The sequence below is a fragment of the Cololabis saira genome, chromosome 7 (assembly GCF_033807715.1).
Source record: "Cololabis saira isolate AMF1-May2022 chromosome 7, fColSai1.1, whole genome shotgun sequence".
In the NCBI taxonomy this organism is placed as follows: domain Eukaryota; kingdom Metazoa; phylum Chordata; class Actinopteri; order Beloniformes; family Belonidae; genus Cololabis; species Cololabis saira.
In genome coordinates, this window is record NC_084593.1 from 12,918,532 (window position 1) to 12,940,164 (window position 21,633).

At 43.5% G+C, this 21,633-nt stretch overlaps 1 protein-coding gene across 2 annotated transcripts in view; it reads left to right on the forward strand.

The window, feature by feature from the left end:
- The window catches only part of LOC133446763 (protocadherin-1-like), a 300,040-nt gene that overhangs the window by 7,209 nt on the left and 271,198 nt on the right, over positions 1–21,633 (forward strand). For both annotated transcript variants that reach the window (XM_061724837.1, XM_061724838.1), the window contains exons 2-3: positions 7,184–8,012; positions 16,572–18,755. In XM_061724837.1, coding sequence (XP_061580821.1) covers positions 7,185–8,012; positions 16,572–18,755 — 3,012 coding nt within the window. In that variant the 5' untranslated portion in view covers position 7,184. The remainder of the gene's footprint in view (positions 1–7,183; positions 8,013–16,571; positions 18,756–21,633) is intronic.

The window sequence follows — 21,633 nt, forward strand, 5'->3', positions numbered from 1 at the left end:
TGTCCAGGTTTTTCACCGCATCTCGTTCTGTAGATACTCTGGGGGTTGAGACTTTTTAATTCTGGCTGGATTTTCTTGAGATGGGATGTTTAATCTCCAGTTGTCTGATGGATGTTTCTCACATTTATGTGTTTAGTCTATAGGACAGTGAGTTGTGTCCACAGGGAGTTCAGGGAGATCTTACTGGACTGTTTTTAGACTGTGAATCACATTTTGATCCTGATTCTCTCAACAGCTTTTATAATTATTAAAAACCGGGAGTTTTAGTATTTTTAGATATTTGAGAAGTGCGGTGGAGGGAGAACGTGCCGATACCCCAGAGAGGGAAGCCAGACCCAAACGTATCGGGGTCAGACTGCCAGAATCTTAAAAACGGTATTTAGTATTTGTTTAAATTCTGGATTATTTTATTTGTGAAATGTCAAAAAAAAAAAATAACTGTTCTCAACTGGCCTACCTGGTTGAATAAAGGTTGAATAAATAAATAAAAATCAGAGGGTTATTGCTCCGTTAATCCGATCATCTTTGTGTCAGTGTTCCTTAATTCATGCCAGATCTTAATATTAGTGATTTGTATATAATGTAATATACATCTGTATATTACATTGATTTATAGTAAGAATAAGTGAAGTGTTGGAGGATCCAGCAGAGCGAGCGCGTGCCGTTGACAGAGCTGCTAATTCAAACAGCTGCATGTGCTGTGCTGGAGGTGAAGTTGTGGCATTTTCATGGAGATCTGGGCCCAGCAGGCGGCAACAGGGCCGTTAAACCACTTTGTGATGTACATATGGGGGCTATTGTCCGGGGCGGGGCCCCCCCTCGCCCCCCTCTCTCTCTCCCTCCGTGTCCTCTATTGTGATCATTGTCTCTTGCCCGGTCCAGCAGCAGACGCGGCGGCTGCGGGTGCGAAACCGCCGCTGCCTGCTTCTTACACATGGAAATGTCGCTCTGCTCCCTGCTCCCACACACACACACACACACACACACACACACACACACACACACACACACACACACACACACACACACACACACACACACACACGCACATGCACACACACTGGGGCTGGTTGTTGAGAAAGTTTCGGTTGGTGGGAAAAAGAATGAGCTGGATGATCTCTGGCTCCGCCGTCCCCCGAGGACACGACGCACAACCGCACACATGTGAACAAACATGTTAACACGAGGGTTCATGCACATCTGCAAACAGGAACTATTTGCTCTTTGAATGTTTCTTTTTTTAACGCTTTACACTTTGACCCACATTTTTTTTTTTTTTTTTTTTTTTTCCGGGTTCAGCGTTTCTCACGACCCGACAGTTTCCATCTCTGAAACCCGTCCGAGGTCTCGCTGGCAGAGCCGGGCTCCGCCGCCGTTACCTGAGGCCAGCAGGAACCCCACTCACCTGCGGTGTGTTTGTGTGGAAACAGCAGGCGCCGCTTCTATTAATATCACAACGCTTTGCAGCAGCGAACGGCGCCGACATGTTGTTCGCCACTTGCTCATTTCTCACAACCCACAATTTATGTAAAGTCTGGGTATGAAAACAGCGTCGTGGGGGTGGAGATGTCAGCGCCGATTCTGTGTGCAGGCGACGTCACGCTGCACTTTTTTGCAGGATATTGACTCTTAATTCACGGCCGAGACCCAAACGCTCCGATATCCAGCCAGTTTTTATCTTCTTTTTTAAAGTTTGGTGTCTGGAAATCTGTTTTTATTATGTAAAATACATTTGTCAGCTTGCTATTATCATTATTGCAAACGTGTAAATAATCCAGCCCTCCGGTAATGAGACAAATGACTATTAAAATAACCACATTTAAAAAAACGAGCGTGCACGAACTTGCTCACATGCAGTCATGAGCGTCACCTGCAGGAACCAAAGACCTGCGGCAAAACATTTAATTAAGCTGTTACAGGCCGAAGGTCGGCTGCCAAATATCCACATGCACCACGGTGGCGCGAGGAAAAGCATCAATTATGGTTATAAAATCTAGTTAATTATATTCAAATGCAGCAGACTTGGCTAATGTGACTGGATCTGGTAGCGGGTGGATGTTGGAGACGGACGTGCTTGGACGTGTCGGCCGTCCGAGCTCCTCTCTGAACCCGGTTACCCGGCAGCTCAGGGGGCTGCAGGTCACGGCTCCTGCTCCAATTAGGGTTATAACTCCTCAACATGTTGACCTTTCCCCCTTTTTTTAGAAATAAAATACAAAAAAAATCCACATTTTTGTCAGATTTAGACATTGTTGCTGCTTTTGCTTCCTCTGGACGTTTGCGGAGACACAAATCCTCGGTGTAATCCTCCGAACAACTGCGCTCGTTGCTGTAAGTGCAATAAAGCTGTCAAGTCAAAATGATTGGCTTAATCACGCCAAATGTTCTTCTGGCCTAAACAGAGAGAAATCCAATCTTGTGTTACATTTGAGAGTTTGTAAGAGTCTGTTACACAAACCTAAGGTTTTATTGTTTTTTCCCTGGATTATATTTGTGACCTGCATGTTTGAATTTGGAGAAAATATCCATGAAACCTGAAATCCAGCAACGTTTTAAAAGCAAGGAGGGAAAATGTGCACTATTTGAATCCAGGACACTTGTATCCTCTGTTTTGGTGCATAAACATTTGATTTCATGTGGTTTAGTCCTGCATGGCTGCCCCCCCCCCCTCCCCAGGTTTATATTCACCTGCTGGCACAACATTTGGGTTCCTGCAGCCAGACTCTTGTATCTGACGTTGCTTTAACAGCAGACTGGACGTCCGTCACTCGGTCGGCACAGTTGCTTCAGCTGTGTTTCCACGGTAACTGCGAAATGCCGTGGGGTCGGGGGGTCAAAGGTGGACGGCTCAGGCTGTTTAGCAGCTCTGAAGGATGAGAAACACTCGCCGTTTACACTGAAGCGCTTGCACAAAAGGCTGCCGTTTACCACACACACTCATGCGGGCACATTTACAGCCCTCCGGGGGTAATTGGGGGTTTGTGTGTCTCCGCGGGGAGCAGAGCACCCGGTGAGCCGGACGACATTTGCTGCTTTTCTCTGTTTTTATATCAGTGACTGTTTCCATGTGCCGGCTGCTCCTGCAGCAGCTGCTGCTCGTTTCCTCCGGGGCTGCAGCTCGCAGAGCCGCCCGCGCGCTCACCGCTTAAATCAGAGGAATGTTCTCGCCATCGGATCGATACGCAAATGACTTTTATCACTGATCTCCATTAAGGTAACATATTTGCACATAAGCACAGTGCACTTTTTGGTTTCTCACCATAATTGGGCTGCACTAACATGTAGTTATTCTGCTATTATGTGATTACTAACTCATTCTAGTTAGTTTCTGGTACCAACATGCCTTCTGGCAGTTTCCCTCGGGATCAATAAAGTATCTATCTATTTAATATACGCAGGAAAGAAGTCTGACAAAATCAAATCCAGCAGGTTTCTGATTTTCTTTAAAAAGAAAAATAACTGCAAATATTTTTGAGACCTAGATTCCATCAAATATAGCAAGGGCTGAGTGTTTGGGAACTGACATCCCCGTTGATGTCCGCCTGTACTTGTGGAACCTTTCCGCTCTGATCCGGCTTTTGGAGGAATTATTAAGCTTATCTGAGATCTGCCCCTGTTGCCCTGACGGTCAAACCCTTCACAACGGTTTGCTCAGGGACAAAAGTCCAATGTACGTCCACATTTGTCCGCACTCGCCCACGTCACGCTGCCAGGAAAATTCAGATGAGCCTCGTCCTCCTCGACTGATCTGTTTCTGTAACAAACCGCAATTCAGTCCGACCTTTGGAGTGAGTTTCTTTTAAAATCAAAGAGTTTCAGGTGAGGAATAAAAACAGATTATGTCAATCCGAAACAGGAATGCAGCGATTGTCGAAATTGCCGAAAATTATTATTTTCAAAGATGGCACTATATTTTAAAAAGGAAACAACGTCCTGAAGTCTTAATAACATGTCTGGCATGCTTTGGTGAGACTGCAGCAGTTATACGGTACAACAGCTCTATTTTCAACTAGCTGTTTACAGCAGTGTTTTCAGCAGCTGGATTTGGGGGCGGGATCAGACGCTGGACTTGACTTCACCCCCCCAAACTCTGGGTTATGAAGTCTCTTGCAAATTTAAATGATCACTGAAAAACCAGGATTAAGTCACGGCAGAAGCAATCATTTGCTCTCAGGCAAAGAAATTTGGATTTAGTTTTTATTTATGTAATGTAATGTTGTTCCCGTGCAACCCTGACTGCAAACGTAGATGAGGTATTTTTTCTGTTGTAAAATCATTTTTTTTGTAATAGATTTTGCCCACCAGCTGAGTAAAGTATAAAAAAAAACCATATATATATATTTCTTATTTTAAAAGTTTGAAAATGAGTTTCAGCCCCCTGACAAATGGGTTTGAATCTAAATCAACTGAGAATCTCTGGTTGACGTGAAGTAGGTCGACGTGATGGCGGCTCCGCTGTGTTTTACTCCATGTTTGTGTGAGCAGGAAGTGTGTTCTTATGCATGTTTTATTGATCACTTTTATAATTTATTTGCGAGTAAGAGGAGCTCCTGTGAGATTCATGACTTTATACGCGGCCCGTCTTCTCCTCTCCATCGCAGTCGGCGTGTTTGAGACCTCATCGACTCAGGAAATACAAGCTCTCACTCCCACAAACACACGAGCACAACGTGTTTGCATTAGTGTTGCAGTGTTGGGAGGATAAAGAGTGTGTGTGTGTGTGTGTGTGTGTGTGTGTGTGTGTGTGTGTGTGTGTGTGTGTGTGTGTGTGTGCGGGGGTTTCCGAATCAAGGACGTGAGGATAAGAAAAAAAAAATTAACCTCAGCAACCTGCAGCAGAATAACACCTACAGAACAAAACACAGAGTGTGTCTGAGATTACTTACTGCCAAGAGAGAGACAGGAGTGAATGAATAAGAGCAGAGATGGAGAGAAAGAAAGAAAGAGCTTCTCTCAGGAAGTGTCAGACTCAAATGAAGCGCTATGAGGTTAAAAGTCCATTTCTGAGCAAAAACTCTCACGTTTAAAGGCAGACGTGGCTTTTTCCCTGCGAGTCTGTGAGGTCGTAGAGACTGCGATTCTTTCTTCAAGGCAGGAACTTGAAAAAGTCTCATTGTACCATTTAAACTCCAAATTGTGTGTCGGGAGACCTGTGCAAGGAAAGCTGGCTCAGACTGGCTGTGAAAGTGGGATTATAGCGTGTTTTATCCCACAATATTTCCAGAAACAGCTGAAATAAGAAAAGACCTCCCGCTGGTCAGTCACAGTGGGAAGTGGATGTCTAAAGGTTTGTACCATATTGGGAGGCTTTTTCATGGATTTGTATTGCTTTCGTGTTGCTTCCAACAGTGTTGGCTTTTCTGCTTTAGCGCCGAGTTAGAAAGGAAGCCAACCGACGTGTGAAAATATGGGGAAAAGGATCCGCTTGTTCACTCGCGCAAAAACCTGGCCTTTGAGTGCTTCATTGGAAAACAGAAATGTCTTCATTTGTCCTCCGTCTGCTTTGCTGAAGCAGGTCTGCGTGTCGTTGCGAGTTGCTGCCAGTTGGAGGCGGTTTCAGAGAATGTGGAAGAGTTTGCCTCGGTTATATCGGTGTGCCGTTGCCGTTGGTCCGCTGGCTTTCCATCAGAGACGACGTTCTGCTATGTGGTGGAGTGAAACATTTGACCTGTGGCTAGCTTCATCTCCAAGATCCTCGCTTTTTAGAGGACTGGACGCCAGCCTATCAACTCTGAATATTTGTTGTTGTAACCTTCCACCCATAAAACGCTGTTCGGCTCGCCTCAGAACCTACACAAAATACAGATATTGATCCTGTTTCAAAAGTAGTGCATGAAACATCCTTGCAGATATAGATCATGACCTTTTTACTGTCAGAAGAAGACGTAAAACTAAAAGCATTTTCCATCTTTTAAGTGCATCAAAGCACAAAGTAATAAACATTCAGAGCTGCAAAAGGAAAATTGTCAGTTTTGTCTCAATGAGTTTAGACTTTATCTTTTATTCTAAAGGAGCATAAAAAAGTTCCTAAAGTGGTAGATGCAGAGACTTATGGGACTGGCTTTTGCACATATTTTTTTGTTGCCTGGAGCAGCGCTTAGTTTATCTTCTCTGTCAGAGTAAGTGAATGGCAACAGGAGGAAGTCATCACTCTGGGAAGCCGCTTTCTGCACACTGTAGCCCAAAATCTCAACCACGACTTCAGAGGCAACATAAACAACCTGTTCCTCCGTGTTTCTGCTCGGACATATATCTGAGAGGGAAATGACGATGTGACGGCTGGTTTCATTCATTTTTATTTTTTTTATTTAACCTTTATTTAACCAGGTCGGCCCCGTTGAGATACAATGACCTCTTTTCCAAGGGAAGCCTGGCCAAGACAGCAGCCAGAGAAACATTAAAAATGCAACAATTAAAAACAGACACCACCAACTCACTCAATAAAATAAATAAATAAAATACTCAACACTCAACAAGATACATAAAAATGTGTGCTAGGTTAAAACACAAGATTAGGAATTTACATTAACACAAGTGTGAAAAGTAGCTGCTGCAAGATCCTTCATACGGCTTTTAAAGTTTCCAACAGTGATGAGATCCTTCAGATTAAGTGTCTTCTAGGGCTGTGCGATTAATCGATTTTAAATCTAAATCGGATTTATTAATCAAGACGATGTTAAAAAAAGGAAAATCGGAAAATCGATTTTCCTTTTTTGCAGCTGGCTGCATTACAGACAGAGCTCGTCTAGTCATCTTTGTTTGGTCAAGAAAATTGTAAATGTTGTCACTTTACTAAACTCAAGGAGGATTTACAGTATCTTTCAATTGCACTTCATTCCCAATAGGGAAATTTGTTTGCTATTTTTCTTTAAAAATAAAGATAAAATATTTGAAACAATTTATTCCATTGTCTTTTGTAGTTTTACCAAAAAAATCGAAATCGAAATCGAAAATCGAGTTTTTAGAGAAAAAAAACCGGGATTTTATTTTTGTCCAAAATCGCCCAGCCCTAGTGTCTTCTGTAGGGAGTTCCAGGCAGCAGGTGCAGAGAACTTAAAACAGTGTTTACCTAGTTCGGAATGCAGCTTTGGCACGTTTAGCAGATATACATCATTGAATTTAAATTGGAAATGATGATGTGACGGCTGGTCTCATTGACCTGCTTTCTGTGTCCTTTTTCCAGGATGTTGTGTGGACGAGAAATGGCGGTCCTGAGGTGGGAAACCATGCTGCTCCTGGCCATCGTCCTGCTGTTCTCCTGCAGCGCCGCCCCCAGCAGCATCGTGTACCGAGTACCGGAGGAGCAGCCGCCCAACACGCTCATCGGCAGCCTGGCGTCAGACCTGGGCCTGCCCGACTCCGGACACCTCTACAAGCTGGAGGTGGGCGCGCCGTACCTGAGGGTGGACGGCAAGACCGGCGACATCTACACCACGGAGATCCCCATCGACCGGGAGACTCTCAGAGACTGCCGCAACCTGTTCGAGGGGGAGAAGTGCATCCTGGAGTTTGAGGTGTCCATCACCGACATGGTGAAGGGCATCGGCTCGGGGCCGCGGCTCATCGAGGGGCTCATCGAGGTGCTGGACATCAACGACAACACGCCCCAGTTCAACTCGCCCATCCTCTCCATCGCCATCCCCGAGAACACGCACATCGGCGCCCTGTTCTCCATCCCCGTGGCGACGGACCGGGACTCCGGCCAAAACGGCGTGGCTGAGTACACGCTGACCACCGGGCCCGACGCCGACCAGCTCTTCAGCCTGCAGGTCGCCGTGGACTCGGACGAGAAGCTGCCGCAGCTGGTCGTCATGGGCAACCTGGACCGCGAGAAGAAGGACTCGTACGACCTGAACATCCGGGTGGTGGACGGCGGGAGGCCGCCGCGGGCGAGCAGCGCCTTGCTGCGCGTCACCGTCACGGACCAGAACGACAACGCCCCCAAGTTCGAGAGGAGCCACTACGAGGCCGAGCTCCCGGAGAACAGCCCGCTGGGACACTCCGTCCTGCAGGTACGTGCATCAAATCAGGATCTCATTTGTCACATTCTTTCACATTTAACTTGTCTGTTAAGGTTAAGGCAAGGCAAGGCAAGTGTATTTGTATAGCACAATTCAACACAAGGTAATTCAAAGTGCTTTACATCAACATTAAAAGCAGCGAGACACAATTAAACAGTAAATGTCAGGGATGGTTGTTGAGGACCCAGAAGCAGGAGAGCGGGAGGCAGGAGTTCACCAAAAAACAGGATTTATTGACCAAAAAACAAGAACCAAAAACACTGCAGAGCAGGATCGCCAGGACAGAACAAAAATGGGAATCCAAAAAACACCAGGACACATGGAGGAAGCAAACAGTACGGACCGACAGGGAGCAAGGGAATGACAAGACCAGATATACACAGGGGGTAACGAGCCACAGGTGTGAACAATCAGGGCAGATGGAAAACAGGCGGGGCAGAACAGAAACACAAACTGGGGGAAATGTCAAACACTGACAGTAAATAACAAATAAAATGAATTAAAAGGATAAAAAAGAGGTAAAATAATAAAAAAGCACAAGTTGTTAAAAAGTAAGGGCAGTAGAGTACAGCAGGTACATCTCATTCTTACAATGGCAAGAATAACGTTTCTATACGGTCAAAACGTACAAAGACCGGGTCAAATACAGTATTACAAGAGTAATCTGTAACAATTCATACGGTGAATTAAACCAATTTGACAATTATATGCCACAATACCTGTTTCCAGGTCTTATTTCACACAACTGACGAGAATTACGTTTCTATATGGTCAAAACGTACAAAGATCATTATTTATTTTAACTCAAAAGGTTATGGAGGAATTTGCATGAAAACTTGACAAAATGTGGGTACGGGCTAACAGAAATAATGATTTTTGGACGCTGCTCCTTTGGACATGCACAGAAAAAGGCTGAAGGAAGAAATTGTGGCTCCAAGTCCTTTAACTTCTTTGTGATTTATCAGACCGAAGCTAAACACTCTTTCAACATTCTCTGCTCTTAGCTTTCCACTTGCCAGACTCTTTGAGTATTTTTATGTTGAAGATGTTACCTTTTTGTCTTTTTAACCTCAAGTCAAGCACAACTAGACTAAGCAATTTCTTCAGAAAGTGCTCTTGTCGTCTTGTTAAATGTTTTAAAGCTAGAAAAGCTGCTGATCTCAGCTGCCAAAAGTTCTAAGTGGATGTTGAGGGTTTCCATGGAGAGGACTTCTGAGTGGCGGGTGGGGTTGCCATGGTGAAGTGCAACCCATACTGCAACCCGTACTGACATTACACTCAAACGACTTCTTCTTAACAGGACACTGTTGCCCGTTAATGCGATTGTTGAGCAAAGCATTCCCAGACACACCGGTGTGAAAGAAATATCAGCATAAAAGAGAGCAAGCGTTGGTTTTCTTGGAAAAATATGCTCTAATTTTTGTATTTGGTTAGATGGTAAAGTTATTTAACTTGTTTCAAGGATTCCAGAAGAGAAGATGTTTTATTAAAAATTGAGGCCCGTTTTGTGCAAACTGTGACCTGTAGAGCAGGCTAAAGGGAAAAAAAAAGAAATAATTTTGAATTGCCAGCCAGAGTTTAACTGTTGAATTTAATGAAAGTCTCGCTCTGAGCGGTCATTTATTTGGGAAATTCCTCGTAAACAAGTAGGTTTTTAAAACACGGAGTTATGCCTCATGTCGGCCAATTCTTTTTCAATAAATCCTAAAATAATCAAGATATAAACAGTGTGACAGACGCTTCCTCGTGACACCTTTTTCAGGTTAATATGAAATCATGGCCTCGTTGTTCATTGATGTAAATATTGTTGTTCACAGTTCAGTTAGGCTTTCTCTTCCAGGTCAGTGGTTCACTTAATTAGATTAAACAGGGGGGGGTTTCTTGAGACTCTGATGTGAAAACAGTAAAAAAAAAGGGCTGGAACTGATGGACGGAACAATTAAAATCTGAACCAGAGCCTCAACTTTCCACATGGAATCCAAAACATGGGGAGATTTGAGTAGAAAAGACCCCCAATAGTCGATATTCACCCATAACAAAAGGCTTCTGTGTTTCCTATGTAGTATTTTTTATTATTAAGCAGGTTTTCATGAAAATTTGGTCAAACGTTGACTATTCCGTCATGTTTTCTTGCTGAAATTAAGTCAGAAGTCAGTCCTTGCCTCTCCGGCTCAGCAATCAGAGCTTTTTGCTGTTACCTAACATTGCAGTGGAACCTTTAGCCTTGTTGGCAAAAAAGTCTGGAAGCTGCAGGACAACCCAGCGCACCGACTGCACATAATATGCTGCTCAATTATCCGTACAGACAGATGGTTGCGGTGGAGGTGAAGCAGGGCGTGGGATCGCTGCGTGTAGTCACATATTAACCACTGATTCAACCTCACCTCTGAGCCCTGGGCCGGGATGCCGGTACGTGATGTGGGCATCAGCTGGCAGAGCTGGATCGCCCGGTTTGGCTCGGTGACTCCACAACATCCTGACGAGCCCAGCTCACCCCCCCCCCACCAGCCAGCATTCCAGCTCGCTGTGCATGACTTAATCTGAGGCAGTCATGAGATTATCCATGGGGCTTATTGGTATTATTGCTCTGGATGTGGCTCGTTGCATTCAACCGCAGAATTCACTTCACTTGCTGTGCGTTTGAGGAGCGATGCTGTGGGACCGTGCCGGCTGATGACCCTGACCCGCTTAAACAGTCAGGGATGGGTCTTTACATTGCCTGGTTACTTCTGGATCGGGCAAATTTCTAACCATTTAGGTAATTTCTGAATCGAAAACTGTTCATCTTTTTTAAAAATACTCTTACGGGATTCATGTAAGCAACAACAACAAAAAAACATGGCGATTTTAAGATTTTCAAAAAAAGTACCGACAAGAATGTTGAATGTTGAATAAAATGATGCTCTGGAGGCTCTTTTGTGAAAATGAGCCTCCAGAGCATCATTTTTCTAAATATTTCACGTAAAATAAAGAACCTAGCTAGCTGCTCGCTCCAAAGATTTTTATTATTATATTAGACTATAGAGTAATCCCTGGTTTTACGTTCCAAAAAGAACCCCTGATAAGTGAAATTATTATTATTATTATTTATTATTATCCTGTATTGAACCAGGTCTCGTTGAGATTAAAATCTCTTTTTCAAGAGAGACCTGGCCAAGAAGGCAGCAGTTAGTTAAAACAACATCACACAAAAACAAAGCAACAGACAATCAACACTGACAGAATAAATCAATTAAAACAGCTACTTCCATCGAGGGATGTCTTTTTTCTCAGTCCCTGCAAAACTGTCTCAAATTCACCCAGAGTTCAGTCAATTTTATGTCCTTTGAAAATTGGAGCAGCTGTAGTTTGACAGGTTCAGGTCCACGTCAGCCACGTCATCTATTCACAGGAATTGACTCACTTGCAAATACAATATACTTTCTGCCAGATACTCGAGGATATTAGAAATTTGTTTTCATGAGCTTAACTAGGGCTGTTCGATTAATCGATTTTAAATCGTAATCGCGATTATGTAATCAGAACGATGTTAAAACGTGAAAATCGTAAAATCTTTAAAAACATTTTTTTTTTTTTTTTTTTTTACCTTGTCTGCACACATATTAATGATTGATACCATATTAATAATTGATGGAAATACCTCTCAATACCTGCGACAAGTGCCCCATGGGAGAGGCTCTTTAGTGTAGGAGGGGGCGTTGGAACATGCCACCGGGCATCCCTCAAGCCAGATGCGGTAGACCGGCTCGTGTTCCTTGCAAAAAACTTGCAAATGTGAATAGCAAATGTACACCTCTACCTCCTTCATGGGTTGCATTATTATTTAGCATGCAAAGACCCAGTTTAGTTTAATTAGAAAATGTCTTGTTTTATTTATTGGAAATATAACTTACTGTATGTTTGCAAGTGCTGATTTTTTTTCAGAGATAAAACTTTATATTTAATTATATATTTTAAAACTTTTTTTCAACTTATTTTACAAAGTTTTGCACTTTATTCATTCATTTTTGGTTTAATAAGAGCAAAGTTTGCACTTAAAGCCCAATGGGGCAAATGTTCAATAAAAAAACAGCATATTTGAAATCATTTCTTTGCCTTTTGTCAATTCACAAAATAATAGTAATCGTAATCGAAAATCGGATTTTGACAGAAAAAAATCAAGATTTTATTTTTGGGCAAAATCGAACAGCCCTAAGCTTAACTGATGAATATTTGTAGAACAAGACTCAGAAAGCTTGTTGTGGGTGGGGCGGGGTGTCTGGGGGGTCTGTAGCAGCTCTAATAGGGAGACTGGAACCACCTGAGCCTGCAGGCTCGTTCCACTCGGGTTCAGCCTCTCCAGCAGTTCACCTGACGGCTGGAGACAGACAGGTGAGACGTGGAGGCAGAGGGAGCTTCATTCCTCCCCGATACAGTGGGAGATATTGGTGAGGCTGTGTAAAAGTCCATGACCGGGATGGCAGATGAGAGCGTTGGGGTGTTACAGGGAAGCTGTGGGTCTAAATAGGTGTGAGGTCTGTGTGTCTGGGGGCAGGAAAAGGAGGACGCTGCGCTTCCTCCTGAGCTGGATTTATTGGAAAACATGTCCAGTTCATTGGCTCTGACCGGGCTTCCATCAGGCTGATCCCTCCTGCACCTGAAGCCACTGATCTCGCTCATCCCCGGCCTCACAGGCGGCGTGTTGTTCTGCTGGAGCTCGCTCTCCAGCTTTTCCTGAACACCTCCTCGCTGTCTCCGAGCTCGACTTTAAGCTGTTCCAGCTCACTCCCCAGTAACTCCCTCTCTCGCCCCCCGAAGGCTCCTTTTATTCTTGTTCAGCAGCTCTTTCAGGTGTGTGGTGATCTATTACTTCTTATTGGGGGGACACCCCCCCTCTAATTTCCAACGGTCCTCTGATGCAGCGTGTAATTATAATGTGACTTATGGCACTTTTCTACTAGAACCTATTCAGCTCAACTCGGCCTGGTTTCTTTTCCACTACAATTCAGCATCTGGAGGAGTAGGAGGTTGGAGCGAAGCTGCTGTGACGTATTTGATTGTGTGATCTAAACAAAGAAGAAGACAACACTAAAGATGTAGAACCTGGAGGAGATGATATATGTGCTGCTGGGTCTTTGGCTTGTGTTTGATATCAAGTTAAAAAATGAGAGAAGCTTCAAGCGGCAACGCTTTTTCAGTTTTTTTTAGTTTGTCTCGGCGCTGCTGAAAAGTGACAGAGCTCCTGGTAGATCTGGTTGTTCCTTATCGCCCGTCTAGATCCCTTTTTAATTCTCTCCTCAGCCACCAGGTTTATGAACATCTGCACCTCAGAGTTGGATCACCAAACAGATTTCTGCTGCTGTTGCTGGTGGAATAAAAAAAAAAAAAAAAAAACAAGAAGCCGTCAGAGTCGCTCTTTCACTGATGTCACATCCAGACGTCTGACTCCCAACCCCCCGACCAATCGGTGGCCTGTAGTAGGGGTGGGTTAAAAATATCGATATATCGATATTTTATCGATATACATGTGTAGGAACGATTATCGATACATAAATCCAAGTATCGATTTAATTTTTTTTTTTTTTTTTTTTTTTTTTTTAATCCCGATTTTTTTCCCCCCCGTTTTATCACCCAGTGCTCCTTGCTAAGTCAGTCCTGGGAATTGCTCCCTCTACCAACCCCGGGAGGCCCTACACTGAGCTCAAGTCTCCTCCTTAACCTGAGGAGTGAGCAGGCCGCTTCTTTCCACCAGTCAGGGTGAGGCTTCTCTGGCCGGACATAGCGATGGAAGGATCACGTTATTCCATTATTGTAATTAGAATATCGATATCGTATCGGAAATCGTATCGTCTTGGGACCTAGTGTATCGGAATCGTATCGTATCGGGAGGTCAGTGATGATACCCAGCTCTAGCCTGTAGTGTGATGACGTCAGATACAGCCGACTCAGCTGCTTAGAACCTCAGCAGAGTAGTTACAGAAAAGTATCTACTCGGCACGTTAGACCCCTGGTGGGAAAGAACCAAACCGAGTGGAGCTGAGTAGGTACTAGTGGAAAAGTGCCATTAGTCAACAATAAACTAGACATCAAGTAAATGATGATGGATTATCCCTCAATGAGTGTCAGTAAGCAGATTTTATTTAGCCTCCCTTGCTAACAGAGGCACAAGTCTGAAATAGTTCAAAGTTTTTTTTTAAAAGGATTGTTACAGATTAATTATTAAACAGCTGGAACTTCATTTCAAAAAGCAGCCGGCTTTGCTGGGTAATTGTTAACCAGGAGATAAAGAGTGTTTATACTGGCTGTACGTCTGGACGGAGTGGCCTTGGAGGGCGGCCAGGCCTCGTCACAGCCGCTCCTGCAGCTCAAATGCTCGATACACAATTCTCACAGGCTGTCAATAATTCACCGGTTTGGCGATATCTGCTGCTCAAAATCACACCAGTGGAAAGGAAATCAATGGGCAGGAGAAATTATAATTTCACTTTCATGTTTTCTTTAACCTTAACCTCCCAGACGAGGATCAGCGACTTCCCCAGTCACCCAGGGGTGCTGCTGATGGTCTGTCACAGTCTGTGATCTTAAGCAGACAGGAAACCAGATATTTATTATGTGGCAGTATTAACTGTAGCCTGTGCTACGAAGGGAAAATCCTTCAGGGAATCTGTCGGCTGCTCTGTCCTTTTACACCCCTATTTCTCTGTTAAATATTCACTTGCGTGTTTGAGATGTTTCCCACGTAGGATCACACAGTCTGAACCGGGTCGTTCCAGCGTTCGATTAAATTGGTTTTATACTTACATTGTCTAAAATAACAAGTGAGTTTTTATATTCATAAAAGAACCACAGTTTTACCTAAATGTATTCATAGATAATGTTGTTAGCGCGATAGAAGTTGGATTTTTCTTTTCTTTTCTCATCGGTAGAAGACGTTTGAAGCCTGCGATTGGTTATTTAATCTTTTATTTGGTTTGTGGGAATAAAAAAAATGAAAAATTCAGGGAACTTTACTTGTGCTTGTACTTGTGTTTCTTATCTTCCTGCAGAAAAGACAGCGGTGTCCTCTTACACATCCAGAATAGTTTTCCAAGAGCTTTTCCTCAAATATAAGACTATGCTGGAGTTATAACTGGACCTTTCTATCCTTGGCCCAAGCACAACGTTTTATATTTGGTTTTTAAGAGTTCAAATGATCACCGCTTATTGGCAGGTTTCTGTTTTTTTCTTGTTCTTAGGAAACTTTTTACAAAATGATTCTTGCTGAGTGCAAGTTTGGCTCAGATTCACCCATGCTTTAAAAAATAATGGCTTTAAAATGTAAAAAACTTTTAATTCAATTAGAGCAATACCCAGATGAAAGCTGCCCAAATGCTGAACCAGCAACACCTGAAACATTTGACAACCTCCATGTCTTACCAGCCATGGCATTGTATTAATCCAATTAAAAAGTCTTAGATGTCTGGATACACAAGTGTCTTTACAAGCACAACCTAAGTGCTATTTTGCTGACTGCTCGTACCATCTAATTGAGTAATTACATCCATTTTATTTTGGGTATGACATACGGTACATGGACCAGATGATGGCGGATGTTGGCCTGTCGTCTCTGGTTTCCTGCCGGACCCAGAGGAGCCATGGCTGCACTGGTAATGAGTAGAACATTAACATTCACTCATCTGCCCATTAGATGCCAATGACCCGCTGCACAGCCGTCAGATGTTGTTGTGTGGGTGTGTTCACTCAGCTTTGATCGTCCACTTTGTTTTACATACAACAGAGGCCTCGGCCCTCCCAGGAAAACATACAGGACTTTGAAGTGTTTCATTGATAATGGACATGACTATTTGAACAGCAGGGAATGTTAATGATCACTGAAACTCTATAAAGTCTGCGATAAATATGCAGTATGTCTGGTTCCAGTCTGACTAAGGCTGCTGGCATGAACTAAAAATGTTACCTTCTACCTTGTGTTTGCATGATAATGACAAACTAAAGCAGTACATTAGTGGAAACTTTAATATTTCTGCCTTATATTTTGAAAGGTTATAAGAGGAAAACAGCATTCCTGACTTAAAATAAACTGACATAAACGGAGCAGATCATTACAGAAATAAAAATAACTAAATTTACTCTCATACTGAATTAAAAAAGAAAAATGTCAATATTTAAAAAGAGTTAAACTTCTTAAGGCACATATGCTCTTAAGAACTAAAAAAGAAAACATACGCAGAACTCAGCCCGTCAAATAACTTATATATAGATAATAGATATCCTTTTAAAATGAATCCTTAAATGTAGGACCTACACTGAGCGAGAGAAGGGTTGTGAGGACCAGAGAGAAGTGCTCACATGCTACATCAGTTTTATTTCCTGTCATTTAAACTAATCAAGCATGATTACTACTGTGATTTTATGTAGTTCCTCCAATTCCAAACATCCAACCGTTCATTATCTTTTCCTCCTTGTTCATATTTAGGATCACGAGTCATTCCAAACAGCCGTGGAGACATATGTTGTTCTTGTTAGATTGTATGCGGCTAAAGAAGTAACGCCTTTCTTCTGTCTTTATAGGTCCGAGCCAATGATGCTGACACCGGCACCAATGGGGAGATAGATTACAGCCTCCATCAGGCATCTGAGACTGTCCAGAGGCTTCTTCGCATCGATCGCTCTACAGGCATAATCTATGTCAAAGGTCTGGTGGACAGAGAGGAAGAGAGCTTCCTTAAGTTCTTTGTTGTTGCCAGAGATCGTGGGCCCAATTCCAAATCGTCCAAGGTTCTGGTGACTATCAGCGTTAGGGACCAGAACGACAACGCTCCAGCCATTGAGATCCGTGGTATTGGGTTGGTGATACATCAGGACGGAGTAGCCAACATCTCTGAGGACATGCCCATCGGTACACCGGTGGCACTGGTCCAGGTGTCGGACAGGGACGAGGGGGAAAACGCCGTGGTGACGTGTGTGGTCGCAGGAGACGTCCCGTTTCAGCTACAACCCGCAAGCGAGTCGGCCAATGATCGGAAGAGGAAGTACTTCCTGCGGACAACAACCCTGCTGGATTATGAACGCGTCAACTTTTACAGGATTGAAATCGTTGCTGTGGATTCAGGAAATCCAGCTCTTTCCAGCACCAACTCACTGAAAGTGCAGGTTACAGATATGAACGACAACACACCAGTTTTTTCTCCTGCGTTGGTCGAGGTGGACTTTGCAGAGGGAAACCAGCCAGGTGACAAAGTTCTCAATGTTGTTGCGGTGGATGCAGACAGCGGTAGCAATGCAGAACTGGTCTACAGCATCATTGAAGCCTCGGCCAACCGGCTCTTTGAAGTTGATGCCGACTCTGGGGAAATCCGGGTGAAAAACATGCTGGATCGGGAGGAGACCGAGCGTTATGAGTTCCGTGTGGCTGGAGCAGACAAAGGTGTACCAAGTAAAACTGGTACTGCTACGGTGGTGGTAAATGTCCTAGACCGCAATGACAACGACCCAAAGTTCATGCTGAGTGGCTACAGCTTCTCCGTCAGTGAAAACATGCCTCCACTCAATCCCGTTGGTGTTGTGACTGTCACTGATGCCGATAAGGGGGAAAATTCACAAGTGAAACTGTTTGTGGAACCAGACAATGGGAAGTTTGTCATCCAGAACGGTACAGGAACCATCCTGTCCAGCATTTCCTTCGATCGTGAGAAGGAAAGCACTTATACCTTCCGTCTAAAGGCTGTGGACGGTGGTGATCCACCTCGATCCTCCTACGTCGGTGTGTCTATCAATGTCTTGGATGAAAATGATAATGCACCCTACGTCACCAAGCCAGCTAACTCCTCCTACACATACTTGACACCCGTCACTCCCCCGAACACGCCTGTAGAGGTGGTGGAGGCAGAGGATATTGATGCCGGACTCAATGCCGAGCTGGACTACAGCATCGTGGGTGGCAATCCGTATGGCCTGTTTGAAATATCCTCCAACAATGGGGAGATCACACTAGCACAACAATTCACCGGCAAGCACAATGGGCTCCATCGGTTGGTAGTTAAGGTCACTGATAAAGGCAAACCCCCTCGTCACACCACCGCCCTGGTCCACGTGTTTGTAAATGACACCAAATCCAACGTTTCCCTCATTGAGGCACTGGTTGGACACAGTCTCTACACACCTCTGGACAGAGACATTGCAGGAGATCCCAACTATGCCCTGGCTCAGCGCAGCAACATCCTGTATGGCAGCCTCGCTGGGATTGCTGGTGTGATTCTGGTTATCGTAGTCGTGGTGGTGATCAGACACCGGCTGCAGAAAGATACAAAGAGCGGTTACCAGGCTGGCAAAAAGGAGAGTAAGGATCTCTATGCTCCAAAGCAGGGTCCTAAAAATGGCAAAGGGAAGAAAAGTAAAAAGGGCAAAGCTCCGAAACAAGCCAAGCCCCCGGAGGAGGATGAGGAGGCCAGTCTGCAGAAAGGTCTCAAGTTCAACCTCATCAATGACAATGTCAATGACAGTCCCAGAATTCATCTGCCCCTTAACTACCCACCAGGAAGTCCAGATCTGGGCCGTCACTACCGATCCAACTCCCCCTTGCCATCCATCCAGCTGCAGCCACAATCCCCATCTGCCTCTAAGAAGCACCAAGCCGTTCAGGACCTTCCAGCTACCAACACCTTTGTAGGGACAGGCGACAACAACTCCACGGGATCCGACCAGTATTCGGATTACAGCTACAAGGCCAATCCACCTAAATACAGCAACAAACAGGTAGGAGACTATGCAGACACGTCAGTGTACAGCAACAACATCTATTGGACCAACCGAGTGTGGTAGTCAAGCTGGGACTTATTTGGCAAAGCCAATGTTTTCCACCAAAGCTGCACTGATTCCCCTCCACAACATCCACTTCCAAAGGGCTATTATTCCTTTAATTTTTGGTTTGGTTCTGTTCGCTATTATTTTTCTGTTTAATTTTGGTTTTCACTTTAATATGGACACCACAAAATTCACAATATGAAGGATCATATAAGGGATTGACCAAATATGGGCTTACCAATATTTTTCATTTAATATCTGGTGACAGAAACCCCCTTAGAATGGACTGATTTACTCGAGGGACGGTTTTCAGTTGTTTTACCTGTTAATGTTTCCCAGTCACATGTCAATTGTGACATTTCTGTTGTATTTAATGAATAGAACCTGTTTAATTGCATACAAATATGTCATTATTTTAAGTAATATATATATGACAGTTCTAAATGTGGTTGCCAAGATTACATTGAATTTAGTTTCTGCTGATATTGGAAATCCCATATGGGTCTATCCTCTGTTGTTTTTTTTGTTCTTATGTTTTTCATTTATTTTGTGTTTGGTTTCACCTTTTCATCTGGAGTTCAATGAAGGATATTAGCAGTTTATCTCATTTTATTACAAGTATTTCCATTCTGGAGGGTTTTTTGTGTGTGAGGCCACTGAAAGGTTCAGCCTGACACCCTCATCAAGTCTGAACATGTTTTTTCTTTTAGCTTTTTTATTTTTTATTATCCTGGAGAACTAATTCAGTTTAAAGCAGCGCTTTTATGGCCAGATCCGGTTGTTGAAGTGTGAAAGTGAGTGTGAATTCCTGAGTCCCTTTATTTTCTTTTGGTACCCTCCTTTTTTTTTTATTGTTCCTTTGCTATCTCGGCCGGGGTCCAGACAGGTTGAGTAGCCCTTTACACTATTTCCATCCAGTTCAGACCCATTTAAGATAATTTCAGCTCAGCCAGGGAGCCTAGCATTGAGAATGAAAAGAAAGGGAATAAGAAGGATGGGAGAATGGGTTTGTAAAGAGACACTACACCATGAAGGAAAAGGTACAGCAAGATTTAATACGACCATTTCTCAACCTCCGCGCTTCCTGTCAGGTCAGCTGAAATACGACTTTTAATTTTGCCGGGTTCCCAATCACTGGGGCTAAAAAGTCAATTGTTTGCACAGATTAATGGCATGTAATTTCAAGGCGCCCGCTTTTGCCTTTTTTTTTTTTTTGTACCCAGAGTGCCTCTGTTCTATTTAATGTACAAAAGGGGGTTAGTGGGGGGTGGGGGGGAGGGCTGGCCAGATCAGGGCCATTGACGGCATGATTGTTCCCAAGCTTTTGTGTCCCGTCACCCGTGAAGTGGCTTCAATTTGATGGACTTGGCGGCTGTGAAAATGAAAATGTCATGTGCACTGTGAAAACCGTGGAGACAATCACGTGAAGGAGTCGTAGTGATGTCACGTTCAGACTGTACATACATGTGAATGATGTGTCAAATGTTTTGTTGTTTTGCTTTTTCATCTGCTGTTTATGTTGCAACATTATTGTGTGTTGTGTGTTAGCTTAACAAGGGCATTTCATTGTTCCCCCTGCCTTTCTAAGACTTGTGTTCACCTTTTGAAAACCTGTACCAAAGATTCATAGACACACACACACACACACACACACACACCTGTGTTTTCATTGTCATTACCATCACACAGCGTGCAGAGGACCAGTTTCCATGTTTGGTTGGTCTCGCAGAGTTCCTGCCTTTTTTGGCAGCTTGGTAGCGCTCCTGCTGGGTTCACATTTAGCCTCTCAACACTTGAGCCCACAGGCGTCTCACTCCTCTCTCGTCAGATTTGAAGCCACATGGCCTCATGTAAACCCATCACACACCTGCTCAGTCATGTACTCCTGTTCATTGGGGAAATAATTGTACAGTGTTTTTTTTATATAAATATATATAAATATGTTTTTACAGTTAAAGCAGATTTTATTTCAATAAACATGTTGGTAAAATGTTAAAGTGGCGCTCTCTGTGCATTCACTGGGTTCTCGAGGTGGGCGGGAATAAAGCAGGAGCTGGAGGTAGAGGTACAGTATCCATTTTCATTTCCATCTTTCACGCATGGAGAGGAAATATATAGAAACTGCTGCTCTAAATGACTGCAAACATTGTTTTTGATTGCGAATAACAATCTGATCTTGATTAAACTGGTGGCGATTATCTAAAACTACAAAAATTAATTCAAATTTCCCGTTGAGTGTAACCAGTTGTCAAAATATTAATGAAATTAGCATCTGCTCTTCATATTCTGAGACATAACGCGGGGCATTTTTGCTTCGGAAAGACTTATAGTTATATTCCAATCCAATCCAATCCACTTTATTTGTATAGCACATTTTAAAAACAACAAGGTTACCAAAGTGCTGCACAATGAGTAAAACAAAACATAATAAAATAGTAAAAACTAAAAACAGAGTAAAATAGATAAGAGCACATAAAAGCACGAAATAAAAACACACCTGACAGACAACAACCAGTGATTCATAAACATAAAAGACAGGACAGAGAACACACAACTCTCATGCTGGATTAAAAGCCAAAGAATAAAAATATGTTTTAAGACGAGATTTAAAAATTTCGAGTGTGGGGGCCATTTTGATGTGGGGAGGAAGCTCGTTCCAGAGTTTAGGGGCTATTTCTGAAAAAAGCCCGGTCGCCCCTGGTTTTTTGCCTGGTTTTGGGACCTAGTGGGAGTGTAAACATGTAGGAGGTCTGAGATATATTTTGGTGCCAACCCATTTAGTGACTTAAAAACAAACAATAGTATTTTAAAATGAATTCTAATTAATTAA